Source organism: Elephas maximus, chromosome 6, assembly GCF_024166365.1.
Source record: "Elephas maximus indicus isolate mEleMax1 chromosome 6, mEleMax1 primary haplotype, whole genome shotgun sequence".
NCBI lineage: Eukaryota > Metazoa > Chordata > Mammalia > Proboscidea > Elephantidae > Elephas > Elephas maximus.
Genome location: NC_064824.1, coordinates 135,815,802 through 135,838,177, shown reverse-complemented (window position 1 = coordinate 135,838,177; position 22,376 = coordinate 135,815,802). Strand labels below are relative to the sequence as shown.

At 43.5% G+C, this 22,376-nt stretch overlaps 2 protein-coding genes across 3 annotated transcripts in view; both read right to left on the bottom strand.

Annotated features, from left to right (window-relative positions):
* The window catches only part of LOC126078229 (UDP-glucuronosyltransferase 1-6-like), a 220,496-nt gene that overhangs the window by 166,095 nt on the left and 32,025 nt on the right, over nucleotides 1–22,376 (bottom strand). The gene's annotated exons all lie outside the window — the stretch shown is intronic.
* LOC126077899 (UDP-glucuronosyltransferase 1-6-like) lies at nucleotides 10,197–11,099 on the bottom strand. Its single transcript, XM_049887620.1, has one exon. The coding sequence runs from the start codon at nucleotides 11,079–11,081 to the stop codon at nucleotides 10,197–10,199; it is 885 nt and encodes a 294-aa protein (XP_049743577.1). The 5' UTR covers nucleotides 11,082–11,099.

Genomic DNA, 22,376 nt, shown 5'->3' with positions numbered 1-22,376 from the left:
AAAATCAGCCCCACATGATTGTTTCTGGTGCTCCACCTCTGGGATATGGGTGAAACCCAACGAGAACTTAGTACGTCCCAAATCCCGGCAAGCCGCTGTACTGGATGCATTGCATATGAACGTTCATTTGGGAAGCAATAAGATGATAGAAATCTTAAAGAAATATTGGTGGGAGCACTTTTATAAGGTTGCTGAACGAGTGGCTTCCCAGTGTCCTATTTGTTCTCAATTTAATTCCAGTAAACCTTATACAGCACCACCTGGGAGATTTCCTCTGCCTTCAGGGCCTATTCTTGAATGGCAGATTTATTTCATCCAGCTTCCACCCTCTAATGGTTACAAGTTTGTATTAGTAATGATTTGCAAATTCTCTCACTGGGTGGAAGCTTTCCCCAGTCATCAAGCTCCTGCTGCATTTGTAGTTTAGAAACTTCTCAAGGATATTGTTCCTACCTGGGGAGCCCAAGAGTCCTTTGTAGTGATAGAGACATCCATTTTACTGGACAAATAACTAAAGTGTTCTCATGAATTGAATTATGTCCCCCCCAGAAATGTGTGCCTCAATTTGGCTGGGCCATAATTCCTGGTATTGTGTGATTTTCCTATATGTCGCAAATCCTGACTCTATGATGTTAATGAGGGAGGATGGGTGGCAGTTGTGTTAGTGAGGCAGGACTCAATCTACAAGATTGGATAGTGTCTTGAGGCAATCTCCTGAGATATAAAAGAAAGAATCAAGCAGAGAGATGGGGGACCTGGTGCCACAAAGAAAGCAGTGCCAGGAGCAGAGTGCATTCTTTGGACCCAGGGTTCCTACGCAGAGAAGCTCCTAGTCCAGGAGAAGACTGATGAGAAGTCCGGCAGCAAGACACAGCCTTCCCCTTGAGCTGACACCCTGAATTTGGACGTTTAGCTTACTTTACTGTGAAGAAATAAATTTATCTTTGTTAAAGCCATCCACTTGTGGTATTTCTGTTCTAGCAGTGCTAGATAACTAAGACAGGAGATGTGCAAAATTCTCCCTACTTTTCAGAGACTTCGGTGTTCTCACCATCCTTAATCCTCTGGTTTAGTTGAAAGAACTAATGATGTAATAAAACTCAACTAGCCAAGCTTTCTAAACCTCTACAATTGCCTTGGAATAAAGTTGCCTCTGAGGACAACTTCATTTGGACTTCACAAAATGACCCCTCATGAAATTATTACTGGACAACCAATAGCTCTTCCATATTGGGCAAACTGCCCTGAACCAATTTTAATTCAATTTGATCTCTTTCAATATTGTAAATCTTTGATTCAATATTCTAATGAACACTTTACACAAGTTAAAGAAGCTTTTAAGAATCAAAAGGAAGAAATGTCTTGAGTAGACAACATTCAACCTGGATATTATGTTTCACAGAAAAAACACCAATTGAAAGACTCTCTCAAACCTAGATGGAAAGTGCTATACTTGATACTTCTTACAAACACTTGTGCTGCCAAATTACAGGGGGTCAAGACCTGGATTCACCTCTCTCAGCTGAAGGAACTCTGCCTGGACTGTCCAACCCATGGAAGGACTCCAGCTCCAATTCTGATGACCTCGAAATCAGAAACAGATGACATCTGAAGTGGACAGCTCTTTCCAAGACCTCTGGATCAGGCCTGTAGAAAACTTGGCTCCTAATTGAGCTGAAATTTCCTTAAACAAGTTTTACCATTGCTGGTTTCCATGCAAACTATTGACATTTTTGCAATTTGCTTCATACTCATAACCTTTCTATAATTACCTTGCTTTATCATTTTGGCATTATTCCTTGCTATATATTATCCTAGTTATCATTTTGACATTATGGAGTTCTTCTTAAGTATTATTTTTCTGCTTTCAAAAATTTTTGACACCTGGAAGGAAAATGCTTTTAGGAAGTGAGCACAATCAGTAGCTTGTGCTGGTATCATGACTGAGTGTTGGATCTGTCATCCCACTCCAGTGGCTTCACATGAATTCTTGGATCCATTAGCTTCTCCCATACTAAAGTATAATTCTATACCTCCCACTACCACCAAACTTGAGATCATCTTTAAGCAAGCCACATGTGTCAGATTTTGGTATCCTTCTGGATTGTTAATGCAACTTCAGATACCATTCTTTAATTTAACTCAACCCTAAATAAATGACTGAGTGTTGCAGTGCTCTACAACTTGCACCCAAAGAGGTCACCTTATTTGTCAACTTACCTATTCAGATTTCAAACACAGACAGGTCCCTAGATCATTCTCCGTTTCCTCACTGCCTAAGAAATACTTTGCTTGGTACCCCTAGATCTATCCCCCTATGTAATGGAATAAAAAAATTAAAAAAAAAAAAAACTTTAGAAATGGACAGTTGTGCATTTGTAACAACTCTGTAACAGAACCCTGGCTTGAACAAGTTAATCAAAACATTCCCTTCCCACAGAACTATACCAGGAATGGCATGATTTGTGTTCCTGATGCAGATGTATTCTTATGTGGAGGATCAGATTATGCTACAGAAAATGTACCAAAACCGAACCATGAACCTCACACTTGGGCATTACCCTGTTTAGATGGATGGAACATGATGGGCCAATGCACCCTGAGTCTTCTAGGAGTTCCTTTAGACATTCATTCTTATGATAAAAGTAGACACTGTACTAATGACCTAAATATCCTGGTTAGGAATCAGAGAGGAATCAAAGACACTTATGGATATTATAATCCAATAGAAAAATATAGATTTCTTAGCTCATTCTTCTCCTTTGTCAGACTAGCCTAATTAAAAAGGGCCATCCAAAATATTTCAGCCACTATGGAATAGCTAGCTAAATACATTGCAGAAACATTACAGCACAATGTGAATCCTTGGCATCTTTAGTTAAAACAGTTTTGGACCAAAGAATAGGTCTTGACTTTCTATTAGCACAAGGAGGAGGACTATGTGCCACTTCTTGTTGCACCTGGATAAATACCACTGGAAGAGTAGCTAGAACAGGGAAGAAAGAAAATTTGACCAAATGCTACCTAGCTCCATATAGAAGATGCTAGCAGCCCTGATGCTTGCTTTGATGTTGTCAGCTGGTTACCAGTGGTATCAAATCTTATGTCAGCTCTCTTGTAAAAACTAGGCTAGTTATACTCCTTTTTGTTACCATTTTCTTTTGCCTGATTAAATGTTTCTTTTCTTGCATTACCCAGTTCTGTACCAAAGCACTCACCCCTACTCATAAACAGTGTGCCATGTACTTTGAAGAAAATGTTGAGGCCTCTGTAGACTCACCTGTTCCTTCACTTGAGTCCTTGCCTATGCCAACTGATTCCTCTTTAAATCCATCCTTCCACCCAGTCAGTCCTCTGAGATTTGAAATAGCATGGTAAAGATATTTGCAGTGGTGCCCAGTTATCCATCTGGTGACCTTAGAGCCACTCTTCTGATAGTGTCCAGGGTCTTAAACGACTTAAAAAACATAAGTGGCCACCCATTTGCCCACTTACAACCCTTGCAAAAGATGAGTTACTCCTTTCTGGGTGACATAATACCAGCTCACCATGAAGATGAGACCATACATATAGCAAGGTAACAGTAAGTCCATGCATAATGATCCATGAATTTTAAGAAAATTCTTGATCAAAGGGAAGGAATCACAAGCAGAATAATCCAACACGAGCTTTTGGTCTATCCTGGACTCACATCAAGGGAGCAAGAGTGACTCCATCTTGACCCATTTCTCTAAAAGTGACTCCATCTTAACCCATTTCTAAGCATGTTCTGTTAGATTATTTTCATGTGTTTTAGGAAACAACTGCACCCACGAACATTTGGTGGTTGGCCAATTCTCAGAAAAACACTCTGGCTCCCGCACTGAACTAATCCTTGCCCAACCACGTACCTATAGTGGTCCTATCTGAGACAAAGCCCCACTTCTGACATAGCCCACCTTCAGTTTCCTGATCGCTCAGCTACCAATGAAAAGACTTATAGCTGTACCTCAGCTGCCTGTGCTTTTTGCCATTATGAACCATCATTGTTCCGTGCCTCAGCAGAGTGGCTAATCTTACTATGTAAAACTTGATGCCTCCTTGATTCAAGTTGCCTGTATTCTCAATAACTCTCTCTTTAATTACAATTTTTCAGAATCTGAGTTTTACTCTTGGAAAATACTAAAAAACTTTGAATTATAAATTTTAAATAGATGAACTCTATGTTATGTGAATTATCTCAATAAAGATGTTTAAAAAAAACCCACCTAGTATCATTCTCACAGAATGACATAAACTATTAATCAACCAAGTTTCCAGTTTTTTGATACGTGTTGAAGGCAATGTAGACATTGGCTTAAGTTTTTTTTTTTTATGTACCTATGAAGAATGACTTTCATTTTGAGGTTTTTTTCTCCTGACTTGCCCACAGTTAATAAGATGAGCTCCAGCTGGGAGCCCTGCTGGAGATAAGCCTCTGATGCTCTCCTGGAATTTATTTAGATCAGGATTTCTCAACTTCAGCAGTATTGACATCTATGGGGAAGGAGAATTCTTTACTGCAGGGGCAGGGTATGTCCCAGTCATTGCAAGGATGTTTAGCAGCATCCCTGGGCTCTACCTACTAGTTGACAGTAGCAAACCCTAACTGTAACACCAGAAATGTCTTCAGACATTGCCTCCTGGGGGGAAAATCACCCCCAGTTGGGAATCACTGATCTAGAGGATTCTGGAACACAAGAGGGGGGAACAAAAACAAAAAGGCCAGCCCTGAGGAATTGGGATCTAGTTTTCTGAAAACTAAGGAGCCCTGGTGACACAATGGTCAAGCACTTGACTGTTAACTGAATGGTTGGTAGTTTGAAGCTCCCAGCTGCTCTGCAGAAGAAAGATGTACCAGCCTGCTTCCATAAAGATTACTTTTGGGGCAAGTCTACTCTGTCCTATAGGTTCAGTATGAGTAGGAATCAATTCCATAGCAACGGGTTTCTCAAAACTGCTCTGTAGAGAACATTGCAAGAAATCCAGAGTGTTTTTTATGATAAAGAGAAAACTCAGAGAGAGAAAATTCCAGCCTATATTGAGCTAGGCTCCAAGGAAGAAAGAGATAGGGCAGATTCGGTCCCAACACCCTGCAGAGCACTTTCACATGCTCTTTGTTGCCCCATTTGATGCTTAAACAGCCCTCTTAGGTGGAGAGGCAGACTTCATCAGCTCCATTGTACAGATAAGGAAACTGAGGCCCAAGACCCCATGGCTGGGAGAAGGCTGGTCACATCCATGGACTCCTCTTCCCTACTTGTTGCTGCTTTCTTCCAGGGCTTGTATAATGGGACAAATAGTGCAGAGCAAACGCGTGAACTTAGGGTGGGAAGGTTAAAGGAGTGGGTTCTATCCTCCTCTGCCCTGGCCTGTGCCTGTGGCCTCAGGCAATTCATCCAACTGCCTCCATTTGCTTGCTCATTTCATGAGAAAGTTGGACTAAATTTGTCTGAGGGCCTTCGTCCTATTCCACCAAACCAAACCAACTGCCGTGGAGTCGATTCCAACTCATCCTATTATTCTACCCTAAAATAGTCCCATCGTATTAGTGTTACATCTACAGCTTTCAAGCTTTTTTTTTTTTTTTTCCGTGTACTTGATCTTACCTGACTCACACTGGGACTATCTGTGGCTCCATTACACAGCTGGAGAAATGTATGCTCAGATTTGTGCTGCGTGCCCCAGTCTCCACACAGCTGGGTTCAAATCCAACTCTTAGCTCTTATCCTCTGCTCTAATATTATGAGGACAAGGGGAAGTCTGGAGGACAGCAGGGGAGGGGAAACCTGGCCCTTCCAGCCATTGCTCAGGCTCAGGCTGAGCTCTCATCATCCCTTCCCAGAGTGCAGGCTGGGCAGAGGATGTGCTCGATCTTGGGGTATGATTTGGCCAGAACCTGGCTCCACGGTCTATGCAGTCCCAACGGAGAGAGTCCTTTGAAAACCTTGAGGAGTTCCCTGCATTGCAAGTGGAAGAGACTAGGCTTCATCATCGAATTCTTTTTTTCTGAGGAAAAAAAACCAATGGTCCTTCTAATAATGAAATGTAAAGCTGAGCTCTCTTTTAAAGTGAAGATATTTGAAACCAGAGGCTCCCAGTAGCAAATCAGGTTACTGTGGAGTAGACAGGACTCAACCAGAAACAAGAAGAATGGCTCAACACTCAAGCCTCTGGCCACAATTTGAGCCACTGTGGGAAGCGGTCACCCATTGCCATCGAGTCGGTTCCAACTCATAGCAACTCTATAGTGGGCAGAGGGGCAGGACCTAAAAATAAAGACTTTTTCCAGGAGAGACTGCATGAGATGCTGGGGGGAAGTTGGGATCAGAGAATGGACAGAAACATTGACAAGGCAGTGGCAGAATGATTTGGGGACCACTTGGCAAAGGGGGGACACAGGGCTGGAGAGGAGGCCCTTGGCAGGGCTGGGTAAGTGGCTTCAGAACAGACTCTGAACAAGACTCTGAGATCCCACAGTGGGAACCACTAGCCAGGCCGCAAGGGGCTTCTCCATAGGTCCCTCAGACACAGGGGGAAGAACAGCTGCCAGATGCCTGTGAGCGTGCGCAAGAGCTCCCAGAAACAACCAGGGAGGCCCAAGTGGCCAAGACCCCCTGGGAAAGGAGGCAGGTGGGCTGTGGTGAGAGGCCCTTTCACATGGGCATAAGGGAAGTGATCATTGTATCTTCTCAAGGAGGGCCCCCCGGAAGAGCCGGTCACAGCATCATCCAAGGAATGTCCACAAAGCTATGGTCTTTGAAAGGCTTTGCACATTCTCTTCGTAGTTTTGGAACAGTTTGACTGACCAAAGAAATTAGGTTCTGATGACTGTCATTTAATTCCTAATAATTACAAGTACAACTTAATAACTACATGTTGTAATACAGAATCCTCTCTACAAGGACATGTTGGGATGAAAATTAAGATACAAGTGCAGGTAAGCTCCAGATAAAGTGCAATCACTACAGTCTGGTTTTTCAATATGATTGAATACCCCTCACTGACATCTCTATCTCTATATCTATTGTTGATGTTGCTAGGTGCCAGTGAGTCAATTTTTGACTCATGGTGACCTCGTGTCGCAGAGTAGAACTGCCACATAGGGTATAATCTAGGCTATAATTTTTACGGGAGCAGATTGCCAGGTCTCTTCTGCTGTGAAGCTGCTGCAGAGGTTCAACTGCCAATCTTTCAGTTAGCTTAACCACTGCACCACCAGGCACATATATATGTGTATGCATATACATATATAAACACAACAAAATCTATAAAATCCAGAGCCTATGAGTCATGAATTCGATTGTATCTCCCCAAAGTATGTGTCAACTTGGCTAGGCCATAAACACCAGTATCATGTCGTTGTCCACAATTTTGTGATCTGATGTGATTTTCCTCTGTGTGGTAAATCCTAAAACTCTGATGTTAAAGGGAGTCCTGGTGACCCAGTGGTTAAACATTCGACTGCAAACTAAAAGGTCAGCAGTTCAGATCCATCAGCTGCTCCTTGGAAACTCTATGGGGAAGTTCTACTCTGTCCTATGGATCACTGTGAGTCAGAATCATCTCCACAGCAATGGCTTTTACGATGTTATAAGGCAGGCTTAGAGGCAGTTACCTTAATGAGGCAGGACTAAATCGACATGATTAGGTTGTATCTTGAGTTAATCTCTTTTCAGATATAAAATAGAGAATCAAGCAGAAAGGAGAAGGACCTCCTACAACGAAGAATGCAGAGCCAGGAGCAGAGCATGTCCTCTGGACACTGGGTACCTGCACTGACATGCTCCCAGACCAGGGGAAGATTGATGGCATGGATCTTGCCACAGAGCTAAGAGAGAGAGAAAGCCTTCCTCTGGAGCTGGTGCCCTGAATTTGAACTTCTATATTCCTAAACTTTGAAAGAATAAATTTCTCTTTGTTAAAGTCATCCACTGGTGTTATTTCTGTTATAGCAGCACTAGGTACCTGAGACACTATGTAAGGCATAAACCTGTCAGAGAAGGAGATTTCAAATACTTTCCATTAGGAGTGAGTGATAGAAATGGGGTAAGCCACACTCTAACAAAGGTAGAAAACTTGCAAGATCCAGAAAAATAAGAGAGTCCTGTTGAGTTCCAGCTCTCAGTGGTTTCATTGAAACATTGCTCAAAGGGGAAACAGAGCGTTAAGTTCCTACAAGCCTCTGGTCACACATTTTCATCAACTGATCGATGTACAACCTTGTTTTACTGTGTTTCTGTTTAAAGACACCTTACTTAATAGATTTCATTTGTTCATTACCATTGAACTCATGGCCAATAGCACTATAATTCATGCCTGATGAAGCTTACCCAGTAGCACTTCAGTACTAAAATTGGGGCCATTTTAAAAAGTGAAATTGCCAACAAAGAGCACAAATATGCAAAACACATGGCACTGAATAGACAGCCAAAAGGACAATTGTTTACAGGAGGAGAGATGGAAAAAAAAAGGGGAGGGGGACAGCATCACCTTGTTTGTCCTTGGCTGGGATTGTGCACACCAGGTGATTCAAAGTTTTCACCCATCTGGGCACATCTGCGAATGACCACAAAGGTGGCAAGAAAATTGACTTGGGGGTTATGATTATATTTTAGTGAGTAGGTAAATTTGCAGATATGAAATCTGTGAATAATGAAGATCAACTGTATATATAGACACAGATAGAGAGCAGATACTACCTGTTGCCATCGAGTCCATTCCAATTCATAGTGACCCTATAAGACAGAGTAGAACTGCCCCATAGAGTTTCCTAGGAGCATCTGGTGGATTCGAACTGCTGACCTTTTGGTTAGCAGGTGTGTAGCTCGTAACCACTATGCCACCAGGGTTTCCAGTAGATATAGATATAGGTGGATACATATCTCATAAGTGCTGAAGATGATTTCTATCTCTTAATTAACAAGATATAATAGGGATTCTACTCTCACAGAGACACTCATTACCTAGCAGGGCTTTTTTGTTTTGTTTTCAAAAATAAGATGAGTGGTACCAAGGTACCAGAAATGATGCTTTTTTCCTTCTTATGCAAAATGTTTCTTATAACACTTCTGCTTTTTAACTTCTTTAATTGAATTTTCCTGACAAACCCAAAACCAAACCTATTGTCATTGAGTCAATTCCATCTGAGAGCTTACACACAGGACAGAGTAGAACTATCCCGTAGAGTTTCCAAGACTACAGAGCAACAGGTGGGTTCGAACTGCCAACCTTTCACTTAGCAGTCAAGTGCCTAACCACTGCAAGACCAGGGCTCCTTCCTTTCCTGACGTAGGATACTTCTATTTCACACCCCTTGCTTCTTGGAACCAGTCCAATTCTGCTCATTATCTCTGCCCCTCTCTTTATAGAGTAGTTACAGCCAATTGTCCAGATTGTTAACAAACAAATTAAACCCAAATTAGCAGGTGTTAAAGAAGATTGCTCACGGTGTTTGGAGCCTATTTGAGGCTTTTTCTGTGGTAAAAAATGTATCAAAAAAGAGAATTCTGGCATTAAAGACAGGGAGTGGTCTGAAACCTTTCATAATTGTAAATATTCAAATACACACACAGATTTTCATCTTCCAAAGTTACTCTGGGAACTCTAGGTCAGCGGTCAGCAAACTTTTTCTCTGAAGAGCCAAATAATAACTATGCAGGTGTTGCAGACCACATAGTCTCTGTCATATATTGTTTGTGGTTGTTGTTTAACATCCTTTTAAAAATGTAAAAACCATTCTTAGCTCTGGGTCATTCAAACCAGGCCTCTGGCCAGATTTGGCCCACAGGCTGTAGTTTGTTGAACCCTGGCTTAGGCCCAGGGAAAATCCATGGGGCAGAGTTGCGGGAATGGGTTTTAACTTGCTCTGTCCTCCCAGCTCTTGGCCTCTTGGGCAAGCCTTCTCCTCTATCTCCTCAACAGGACGAAAGGCTCATTCTGTGACTCTGAGTCTCTTCCCAGATAACCCAACACGAGTCCTGTCTTCATTCAAATCCTCTGCATCACCTCAGCCATAGATATCATACCACTCCCCACCTCGAGCCCCTTTCCCCTTTGTTGAAAGGAAGGCCACCATTTCTTCAGGCAGCCCCCCAGATGGGCTGGAGAACTGACTGAGTAAGGGGAAACAGAGCACATATGAATGATTTCTTTCTACTTTCTAAGAAACAGGATAATCAAAAATAGGAAAAACTACCAACCTGAGCTAGGCGTCCCCTCTTCTTGCAGTTGGCCCCTCCAACAAAGACCATGTTGGGCATGACTGGCCTGGGGTACTCAAATACAAAGTCGTATCTTAACAGACATATGGAGACATTCTGATATAATGTGACTAAGTCCACATCTCTCTTGAGGAGATTTGAGGCAAGGTCTTGGTACCTCAAAGACAGGAGGTAAAATAGAGGGGTCTCCAACAAATTAACGAGGAAGTTGGCCACCCTTTGGCAGAAAGTCATCTTATTGGAAAACTGAGTATAGTACCTGGGAATGTAGGACACGGGGTTTGGGCTTCCACTGATCGCGTACTCCAGGACATAAGGGAAGCCCCGGAAGAGGTACACAGAGGGCAGGCCCAGGTACTCAGCCAGGATCACGGCACAGATCAAGGCCGGGTCTGTGAAAAGGGCATCGAACTTACTCTCCCTGAGGAATTGCAGGGTTTCCGAGTTCTTCAGGAGGCTCTGGCAGTTGGTGAAGTACATGTCACCAATAATCTTTATATTTCTATACTCTGCCTGAGGAGCGCTCAGGAAAGATCTCTCAATAAAGTGGCTGTTACCGAAAGAGTAGAAACGGTCCTTCATCTCTTCCTGGGGGTACGGCACTGGATAGAGTTTTCTTGTGTAGTATTTGGATTCCCTCAGAAGCAAATTCACTTCTGGCACCAACACCACAATGTCGTGTCCCCTCTCGCTGAGAAGCTCAACTATCTCCTTCATACTAAGCCAGTGGCTTCCATCCTGAGGAACAACCAGCAGCTTCTCGCCTCCAATCACACCCCAAAGTGCTAACAAGAAAGCCCCAGCAGAAGCCCTCTGAAATGCTTGCAGAAGGAAGGCCATGTTGGAAAGGATTAAAGTAAAATATTAATCGTGCAGAAGAATCATTTACACCGACTAAGTCACAGGCTTCCTAGCAATCTCCCTGAACTACCTCTCCCTTGTGCTGAAATTTGCCCTTTGATATGAAAGAAATCAAAACTCGTATTTAACTCTTTCTAAGCACACAGCTAACTTGGGCCAGTGAGGTCCCTTATCAGCTTGTGCCTGAGCTTCAGGGTTTCTTTCTCTCTTTGTCCCTACCTATCTGCCTCTCCCTCTTCAAAGACGCAGGGTGACAGTTTGACAAAATGCTGGGAAGGCTTCCGGAGGCCTAATGCTGAGCTACATCTGAGCTCCCCAGTTTCCACCTCATCAGTCATGTCCACATGTGAACAGCTATCAGTGTGTATCAACTTTCTTACCAACATTTCTCAGAGTGGAAAGAAAGAGTCAACTTAATAGATTCAAGACTATGCAGTGGAATCGCCCACCTCAAGTTCTCGGATCAGAGTGACGGCGGGATTGAAAGGTGGGCCGAGGGAGGAGGAGTGGATGAAGGAGTCGGATAGAACTTCCAACCCTCACTCGTCTTGAGTAGGGCATTGCTGTTGGTAGGATTTTTGTTATCTGCAACCAAATCTATTCCTCACAGAAATACCCTCTGTTGTTGTTAGTTGCTGTCGACTCGATTTCAACTCACAGAGATCCCATGTGTTACAGAGTAGAACTGAGCTCCATACGGTTTTCTTGCTTTAATCTTTACGGAAGTAGTCCTTGAGTGGTGCAAATGATTAAGTGTTCAACTTCTAGCCAGATGATAGGAAGTTTCAACCCACCCAGAGATGCCTGAGAAGGAAGGCCTAGTGATGTGCTACTTACTGAAGGGCCACAGCCTGGAAACCCTGTGCAGCACCTCTACTCTGCCCATGCGGGGACACCACGGGTGAGGATTGACTCAATAGAAACTAACAACCCAAATTTTTATGAAAGCAGATAACCTGGCCCTTTCCCCAGTGACATCACTGAATGGGTTTGAACCACCCATCTTTTTTTTTTTTTTTTTTTGCTTTAAGTTTACAAATCAAGTCAGTCTTTCACACAAAAGCTTATATACACCTTGCTATATACTCACAATTGCTCTCACCCTAATGAGACAACCCGCTCCCTCCCTCCACTCTCTCTTTTCGTGTCCATTTCACCAGCTTCAACCCTCCTCTACCCTCTCATCTCCGCTCCTGGCAGGAGATGCCAACATAGTCTCAAGTGTCCACATGATCCAAGAAGCTGACTCCTCACCACCGTCCCTCTCCAACCCATTGTCTAGTCCAATCTCTGTCTGAAGAATTGGCTTTGGGAATGGTTCCTGTCCAGGGCCAACAGAAGGTCTGGGGGCCATGACCAACAGGGTCCTTCTAGTCTCAGTCAGACCATTCATTCTGTTCTTTTTATGAGAATTTGGGGTCTGCATCCCACTGCTCTCCTGCTCTCTCAGGGCTTCTCTTTTGCGTTCCCTGTCAGGGCAGTCATCGGTTGTAGCCGGGCAGCATCTAACTCTTCTGGTCTGTGGCTGATGTAGTCTCTGGTTTATGTGGCCCTTTCTGTCTCTTGGGCTCTTAAATTACCTTGTGTCCTTGGTGTTCTTCATTCTCCTTTGATCCAGATGGGTTGAGACCAATTGATGCATGTTAGATGGCCTCTTGCTAGCGTTTAAGACCCCAGATGCCTTTCTCCAAGGTGGGATGCAGAATGTTTTCTTAATAGATTTTATTATGCCAATTGACTTAGATGTCCTCTGAAACCATGGTCCCCAAACCTGTGCCCCTGCTACGCTGGCCTTCAAAGCATTCAGTTTATTCCAGAAACTTCTTTGCTTTTTGTTTAGTCCAGTTGTGCTGACCTTGCCTGTATTGTGTTTTGTCTTTCTCGTCACCTAAAGTAGTTCTTATCTACTATCTAATTAGTGAATACCCCTCTCCCACGCTCCCTCCATCCCCCTCTCGTAACCATGAAAGAATATTTTCTTCTCTGTTTAAACTATTTCTTGAGTTCTTATAATAGTGGTCTTATACAATATTTGTCCTTTGCAACTGACTAATTTCACTCAGCATAATGCCTTCCAGATTCCTCCAAGTTATGAAATGTTTCACAGATTCATCACTGCTCTTTATCGATGCGTAGTATTCCATTGTGTGAATATACCATAATTTATTTATCCACTCATCTGTTGTTGGACACCGTGGTTGTGTCCATCTTTTTGCTATTGTAAACAGTGCTGCAGTGAACATGGGTGTGCATATATCTGTTCACGTAAAGGCTCTTATTTCTCTAGGATATATTCCAAGGATTGGGATTGCTGGATCATATGGTAGTTCTATTTCTAGCTTTTTAAGGAAGCGGCAAATCGATTTCCCAAGTGGTTGTACCATTTTACATTCCCTCCAGCAGTGTATAAGTTGAACCACCAATCTTTAGGTTAGCAGTCTAGCACAAATCATTTGTGCCACCCAGGAGCCTGTGTAGGCTCTAAGACCAGTTCTGCTTTCAGAGCAGTTAAGAGGCTAAGTTCTGGAGTCAGACTGCCCCTTCCTAGCTGTGTGTCTGAAATTCCTCAGCTCTAAACTTGGGTTGTATCCATAGCTAGCCCCAAGGTTGTCGTGAGAATTAGCTGAATTAATCCCCATGAGTCCTTCAGAGGATTTTCTCTCTGGCTGTGGCCAGATGGACCAATTTCTAGATGGTATGAACTGGTGGTCCCTTTGGCAGCCAAAATATAGTTCCTAAAAACATGCTCAATGAGCCAGCCCTACCCTGGGAAAGCCAGAGTGAGAGAGATACACAGAGAAAAGCTGGTGGGGGGGGGTTAGGAGGAAAGGAAAAGGGAGATGGAGAGGGAGACATGAAAAAGAAAGAGAGTGAGACGGAGAGCTGAAAGAGAAAGAGACTGAGTGAGAGAGATGGAAGGAGAGAGAGAAAGGAAGAATAAACGGTAACAGAAGTTGTTTTTAGGTGCCTTTGAGTCAGTTCTGACTCACAGTAACCCTGCGTACAACAGAACAGAACACTGCCCAGTCCTGCACCATCCTCAAAATCATTGTTATGCTTGAGCCAACTGTCGCAACCACTGTCTCAATCTATCTTTTTGAGGGTCTTCCTCTTTTTCATTGACCCTCTACTGTACCAACGTGATGTCCTTCTTCAGGGACTGGTCCCTCCTGACAACATGCTCAAAATATGGGAGACATAGTCTTGCCATCCTCGATTCTAATAAGCATTCTGACTGTACTTCTTCCAAGTTAGGTTTGTTCATTCTTCTGGAAGTCCATGCTATATTCAGTATTCTTCACCAATGCCATAATTCAAAGGCATCAATTCTCCCTTGGTCTTCCTTATTCATTGTCTAGCTTTCACATGCATATGAGGCCGATTGAAAACACCATGGCTTGGGTCAGGCACACCTTAGTCCTTAAAGTGACGTCTTTGATTTTTAAAACTTTAAAGAAGTCTTTTGCAGCAGGTTTGCCCAGTACAATGTGTCATTTGATTTCTTGACTGCTGCTTGCATGGGCTTTGATTGTGGATCCAAGTAAAAGAAAATCCTGAAGAACTGGCAGCTAGAATGTGAAAGGTGGAAACAAAGGGAACAGAGGAGGAGGGTGAAAAAATTAAAAGAGGGGAGAAAGTGCAGAAATTACAAATGGTGGGAAAGTTGCAAGGTGAAAGACAAGGAGGGTGGCGACCTGTGTCCTATCTGCTCATCTCGTGGCTGAGGGTGGCCCAAGAGGGTGTTGACTGTGGAAAGTAGGCTAAGTGAAAGGTGGTTCCTTCAATTCTGGAATGGACTTGCACAGAGCTAGTCACACACAACCACACAGCCACACAGCCGAGTTGGCACTAGAGGGCCTGTCGTAACTCACCACCTTGGAGAAGGAAGCATGCTTCCTGGGTGGGAAGGAGAAGAAGCTTGAGGAACAGGGCTCAAGGGGCTACCTGGCACACAGGACTGACCCCAGGGAGGCAGCCAGGATGCAAATGCATTTTTCAGGGCGTGGGAAGACTGCTCAGGGTCAGCTGGCTGCAGGCTTTCAGGGCTCCCTCCTGAGGAGGGGCGCCTGCACGGTGTCCTGCTCACAATGATCAGAGTCAGCACATGGCAGCATCCAGTCTGTGTCTAGACATCAGGAAGACCCCAAACCTGTTGCCATCAAGAGGACGCCTACTAATGGCAATGCTATCGGACAGAATACAACCGCCCAATAGGGTTTCCAAGGCTGTAATCTTTACAGAAGCTCACTGCCACATCTTTCTCCCATGGTTCAAACCATTGACCTTTTGTTAGCAGCTGAGCACTTAACCACTGCATCACCAGGGCTCTTTGCCTACCATATGGGCTAACTCAAAAATTGTTAGCTGTGCTGATGTTTTTCATTGCCATTGTTGTGGACCGAATTCTGCTCCCCAAAAAAGATAAGTTGAAGTCCTAAACCCTGTACTGTGAGCGTGACCTGGTTTAGAGGGATCATTGGAGATGTTATCAGTTAAGTTAACATGAGGTCCTACTGGAGTACGGTGGGTACTCATCCAATATGGCTGGTGCCCTTATGAAAGAGGAGAAGGGACACAGACACACATACACAAAGAGGGAAAACAGCCATGAGATGATGAATACAGAGACTGGAGTGATCCACAAGCCAAGAAATGCCAAGAATCATCAGCTGTTACCAGACTGAGAAAGAGGCATGAAACACATTCTTCCTCAGAGCCTCAAAAGGAATCAACATGGCTGAAACCCTAATTTCTGACTTCTAGCCTGTAGAACTAGTAATAATAAATTTCTGTTCTTGGGTTCTCTGGGTGGTGCAAATGGTTAGGTGTTCAACTATTAGTTGAAAAGTTGGCAGTTTGAGCTTACCAGACACACCTGGGAAGACAGGCCTCGTGATCTGATTCCGAAAGGTCACAGCCTTGAAAACCCTGTGGAGCAGTTCTACTCTGCACACGCAGAGTTGCCATAACAGCAATTAACAAGTCCATATTCAATCACGTACAAGATCTGGGCTTGGACAGAGACCTACATCTGGGAGGCATCTTTGAGGAAAGGCACACTCGGAAGGAAGCTGCCCCTTCCAGAACATGAATAGCTCTGGGACTCGTTACACTTCTAACCACAAGGCATTAGTCAAACATGAGAATGGTGAACAAACACCTTTTAAAAGGCCTGCTTAGTGCCTTGCTTTTTCTCCTCCATTCTATGCCTCAGTCAAGTTCTCAAATGTCACAGGACAGACAGGTGGAGCAGACAGAACAGGTGGGCAGATGCAGATGGGGCAGGAACAGCGACAGTTGGTTAGAGCAGGAAAGTCAAAGAGGTAGGGCAGTGGGAAGGGAGGACATCAGCATTTTTGATACTCCCAAAGTTAATATTTGTCCTCTTGTCTAGGAATTTGTGCCTAAAAGAGAAGCATGCATGAAGTTGAAGAAGTCCTGGTGGTGCAATGGTTAAATGCTCGGCTGCTACCCAAAAGGTCAGCGGTTCAAATCCACAGCCGCTCATTGGGAGAAATATTTGACAGTGTGCTTCTGAAAAGATCACAGCCTTGTAAATCCTAGGGAGGAGTTTATTTTGTCCTATAAGGTCACTATGGGTCAAAATTGACTTAAAAGCAACGGGTCTTTGGACATGAAATGGCGGAGACCCTCATGGGCAGGCAGGAGCCTTGGGTTTGGTTCTGGCGTTTCCACTGTGCATTTTTTCAGGAACACAAGAAGATGTGCTTCCACCCTTCCTGCCCTGGCCCAGGTCCCTCCTCTGCAGCTCTCTCTGCACAGGGGGGAGCCTGTGACTAGGGGGCCTGGATATGGCTGCCTGGGAATAAACAGGACCAGGTGTGACTGATTTTCAGAAGTGGGAAAAGGACAGGAGGAAGGAAGATCAGCAAAAGATTAAAAGCTTTGCTCATTGAAGGACACTATCAGAGACTGGAAAGACAACCCACATAATGGAAAAAAAATATATATCATATGCCTGATAAAGGACTTGTATCTAGAATATATAAAGGACTTCCACAACTTAACAAAGAAAAGACCAACAATCCAACAAAAAAAAAAGGGTGGGGGGACTTGACTAGGTATTTCTCCAAAGAAGATATATAAATGGCCGACAAGCACATGAAAAGATGCTCAAGCACATTAGTCATTAGAAATGCAAATCAAAACCACAATGAGATACCACTTCACACCCACTAGGACCCTTATAATAATAATTTTTTAAAGTGGAAAATAACAAACGTTGCAAGCAAGGATATGGAGAAATTGGAACCTTCAGAAACTGGATGTGATAAAAAAGGATGTAGTGTTATGTGAAAGTCTGACAGCTCCTCAAAAAGCTAAGCATTGAAATACCATATTACCTAGCAATTCCATGTCTGGCTATATACGCAAGAATTGAAAATAAGTGTTCAAACAAGAACTTGTACACAAATGCTCATAGCAACTATATCCACAAGCCAAAAGGTAAAACACTTCAAATACCCACCAGGAGATGACTAACCAAAAAAAAAAAAAAAAAAAAATCCTTTGCCTTTGAGTAGACTTTGACTCATAGTGACCGTACAGGACAGAGAACTGCCCCGTAGAGCTTCCAAGGAGTGGTTGGTGTATTCAAACTGCCGACCTTTTGGTTAGCATCCAAACTCCTAACCACTGCACACTTGGGCTCCAAGAGATGAATGGATAAACTAAATGGTCTATGCATACAATGGAATATTACTTGGCAGTAAAAGGGAATGAAGTTATGATACATGCTACAACATAGATAAACCTTGAAAACAGTATGCTAACTAAAAGAAAAAAAAAATCAGATGCACTCCAGTTGACTCTGACTCATGGCAGCCCTGTGTGTGTGTCAGAGTAGAAGTGAAAGACACCAGACATAAAAGGCCACATATTGCATGATTCCATTTATATGAAATATAGAATGGGCAAATCCATGGAGACAGAAAGCACATGAGTGTTTGTCAGGGGAGGGAGAAAGGGAGTGGGGAGTGACTGCCTAAAGGGCATAAGGTTTCCGCTTTGGGGTGAGAAAAATGTCCTACAACTAAATAAAGGTGATAGTTGCACAAAAATGTGAATGTACTGAATGCCACTGAATTGTTCACTTTATAACAGTTAAATGGTGAATTTTGTATGTGTTTTACCACAATAAAAAAAATGGTGCAGCCACTTTGGAAAACAACCTGGCCGTTCCTCAAATGATTAAACATATAGTTACCATACAGCCTGGTAACTCCACTCTTAGATACATACCCAAGAAAAGTGAAAACATAAGTCCACACAAAAAAACTTATACACAAATGTTCAGACCAGCATTATTCATAATAGCTCAAAAGTGAAAACAAGCCAAATGTCCATCAACTGATGAGTAGATAAATAAAATGTTGCACTATCAACAGAATGAACTATTATTCAGTGAGAGGAAAAGGGGCTTTGCATGGTTGAACATGGCTGCCCTTATGCTTTCTGTTAGTTCACTGCTGTTTTCCAAGCCCCTGTTACGTGGCCAGGCTAAGGCAGACTTGTATAACTCCCTGGCTTATAGCTACTTTTCTCCTTGACCACTATAAAGCCTCCACCCCAGGACACCTTACCACACCCCATCCCCATTGCTGGTTGTGGAGCTACACTCTGGTCCTTTGGCTGCCAGGGATTGCATCGTGTAAGTCGTCCTAATAAAAGTCCTTTCAGCCACACTACAGTTGCCCACCTATTTCTTCAATCCCTCGACACTCTCCATTTTGGAGGCAAACTTCAAGTTGCTGGTCCAAGCGAACCAGGAGACTGAAGAAATGGCGAGTGGGGGTGGGGCATCCATGGAGGAAATTCCGGGCTGGCCAGTGACCTCCATGTGGGGAGAATTTGCCAATATGCTTTATGCATGCTGTGTGCCTCATTAGTATGGGGACACCTCCAAAACACCAAGTGGGAGAGCATGGCTCTGGAAAGATGCATGACTTCATAAGTGTAGAAAGGAGGCTAGATAAGTAGTGGTGGCTATGAGATAGCCACTTCTCTGTGCAGTTCGGCTGGCCACAGACACCCAGCTAGGTGCTGAAGAACCCATAAGAGCCCTGCAGGAAGAACTGCAGGTACAAAAAGGTGTACAGCAGTCCTGGCTGGCAATGACACCATCTACAACAGAACAAAACACTGCCCAGACCTGCACCATCTTCACAATCTTTATTATGCTTGAGCCCATCTTTGCAGCCACTATGTTAATCCATCTTGTCAAGGGTCTTCCTCTTTTTTGCTGACCCTCTACTTTAACAAGCATGATGTCCTCCTCCAGGGACTGGTCCCTCCTGATAACACGTCCAAATTTTGTGAGAGGTAGTCTTGCCATCCTTGCTCCTAAGAGACATTCTGCTTGTACACTTTCCAAGACAGGTTTGTTCATTCTTTCAGCAGTCCATAGTATATTCAACATTCTTCTCCAACACCACAATTCAAAGGCGTCAATTTTTCATACATGCTGTGTTAGATCTGGCCAAGGCTTTCTTTACTGTTCCTGTAGCCCAGCCCACACAGGACCGGTTTGCCTTCACCTAGGAGGGGCAGAAATGGACATTTCAAGTGCTCCCCCCCCAAGGATATCTACACAGTTCCACTACTTGCCATGGTTTGGCTGTTAGAGATCTGACTCTTTTCCCCTTCCCCGCTGCTGTCCATTGATTTCATTACATTGATGACATCATGTTAACTGCTGAAGATTTTTCTCCGTTACAAAAGAACCAAGATTCTCCTGTCTTTCCTTAAGTATCCCCCTCCATCTCCCTCAAAGTCCTCCTCTTCCATAGTGAGCTGGAATCTTGTGTTCTACTGCCAACTGTTAATATCTAATACCACTAACTGGTTGCAATATAAACACCCCAGCTGGAAGGCAGGAGCATAGCCCCCTCCTAACGGCACCTGATGGCTGTGTGGCCACTACTTGTGCCCCTGGTTACCGTAAGACTTGATAGGATGCTGCACTTTGGGGTGCCTTTTCCACCGGTATGATTACCTTTTGACTGTTTTTATTCCCCCTATGGGGTCCTTGAAAGTAATGGGACAAATTGAAGCCTTAACTAATGTTACTAAAGATGTCCTGAATGACAGCAGAGACATTTGTGGCTATTGAGTGCCAAAATCACCTAAATAAGGAAAGTAGTCCGTCAGAACTGAATGGATCTGGACATTCTAACAGCCATTCAAGGTGGGATATGTGCCATAGTAAAGACTGAATGTTATACCTATATACCATAGTACCACCAGGACATAACTGATCCGTTAGGCTACAAGAAGAAACTGATAGAAGCCTTGGACACACCTGATGGCTAGTCTGCTTTGGTTGCCTGGTTTTCCTATTTCCCCTCTAGTTGGCACGATGTTTTGATGGGTCTTGTTCTTTTCCTGGGTATAGGGATTGTTTGTTGTGTTTATCTATACTGCTGGTGTGGTCTGTGCCTCCAGCTACAGCAAAACTGTCTGTCCCAACAGTGACACTTTCTCTTGGGGCCCTCAGGGACTTTGCGGGAGAGGAGGAATGCGTGAGATTTTATGAAATGGCCTTGAGGGTGGACTGAAGGGGAAAACAGGCTTTGGGAAGCCTAACATGGCTGCCCTCGTGCTTTCTGTTTGTTCACAGCTCTTTCTGTTAGTTCACTGCTGTTTTCCAAGCCCGGTTTTGTTACCTTGCTGAGGCAGTCTTGTAACTCCATGGCTTGAAGCCACTTTTGTCCTTGACCACTATAAAACCTTTACCCTGCCTATTGCTGGGTGCGGAGATCTGCATGGTCCTTGGTCCAGGAAGGACCACCTTGTTTTTAAGAGTTCCTTGTAAAATTCTTATGTCACCACACTGGAATTGCCTGCCTCTTTCTTCAGTCTCTAGGCACCTTCCGATTTTGGAGACAGATTTCAAGTTTCTGGTCCATGCCTGGACATTCGGTAATAAAAAGTAATGCTACAAACGGATGAACCTTGAAAACATTATACTAAGCAAAAAAACGTAATCACATATCACATGATTCCATTCATATGGAATGTCCAGAATAGGCAAATTCATAAAGGCAGAAAGGAGATTAGTGGTTGTCAGGTGTTGGTAGAAGGTGGGAATAAGGAGTGACTGCTGATGGATATGGTATTTCTTTTTGGAGTGATTGAAAATGTTCTAAAATTGTTTGTGGTTGTGGTTGCACAACTCAGTGAATATACTAAAGACCATGGAATTGTAAACTCTAAATAGGTGAATTGTATGGTGTCATGGATTGAATTGCATTTCTATGATGTTAATGAGATGGGCTTAGTGGCAGTTTTGTTAATGAGGCAGGAGTCATTTTAAGATTGAATGGTGTCTTCAGCCAATCTCTTGAGATATAGAAGAGAGAGGCAAACAGAGAGACAAAGTGACCTTATACCACCAAGAAAGCAACACCAGGAGCAGAGCACATTATTTGGACCTGGGGCTCCTGCATGGAGAAGCTCCTAGGCTAAGGGAAGACTGATGACAAAGACCTTCCTCCTGAGGCCTCAGAGAGAAAGCCTTCCCCTGGAGCTGACACCCTTAATTCAGACTTCTAGCCTACTAGATTGTGAGAGAATAAACTTGTCTTTGTTAAAGCCATCCACTTGTGGTATTTCTCTTGTAGCAGCATTAGACGACTAAGACATATGGTAAGTGAATTACCTCAATAAAGCTGTTTTAAAAAAAAGTTTCTAGTTTTTTGGACACTTCTATTGAATGGAAACCCTGGTGGCATAGTGGTTTATTAAAAGCAAACCATACGGGGCAGTTCTGCTTTGTCCTATAGGGCCACTATAAGTCGATATCAACTCGATGGCAATTTTTTTTTTCCTGATTTCATACTGAATTCTTTTTTTTTTTAAACCCTGATTCACCCTAGAATTTAGCCACTCTTTAGATAATTACTCATTAAGAGAAACGCTCCTGCCAAGATGTTCCACATGTTGGTAATCTCCAGATAATGGGTCATAAAGATAAGCACACGGTTTTCAGAGAGAAGCAGCACAGTGAAGGCATTGTAGACATTGGATTAAGTTGCATTTTTTTAAACTGCCTATTCAGAATGACTTGGCATTTTGGGGTTTTGTTCCCATGACTTGCCCAGAGTTCAACCTTCAGGTCAACCCATAAATGGTGGAATTTCAGCCTGGATGTGTGTTACTTGTAGAAAACCATCTAAGGAAACAACATGAGCTCAGAGGTGGGCACAGGACCCTTGCTCCCTACACCACCCACCTCGGACTTTGCTGGAGAGA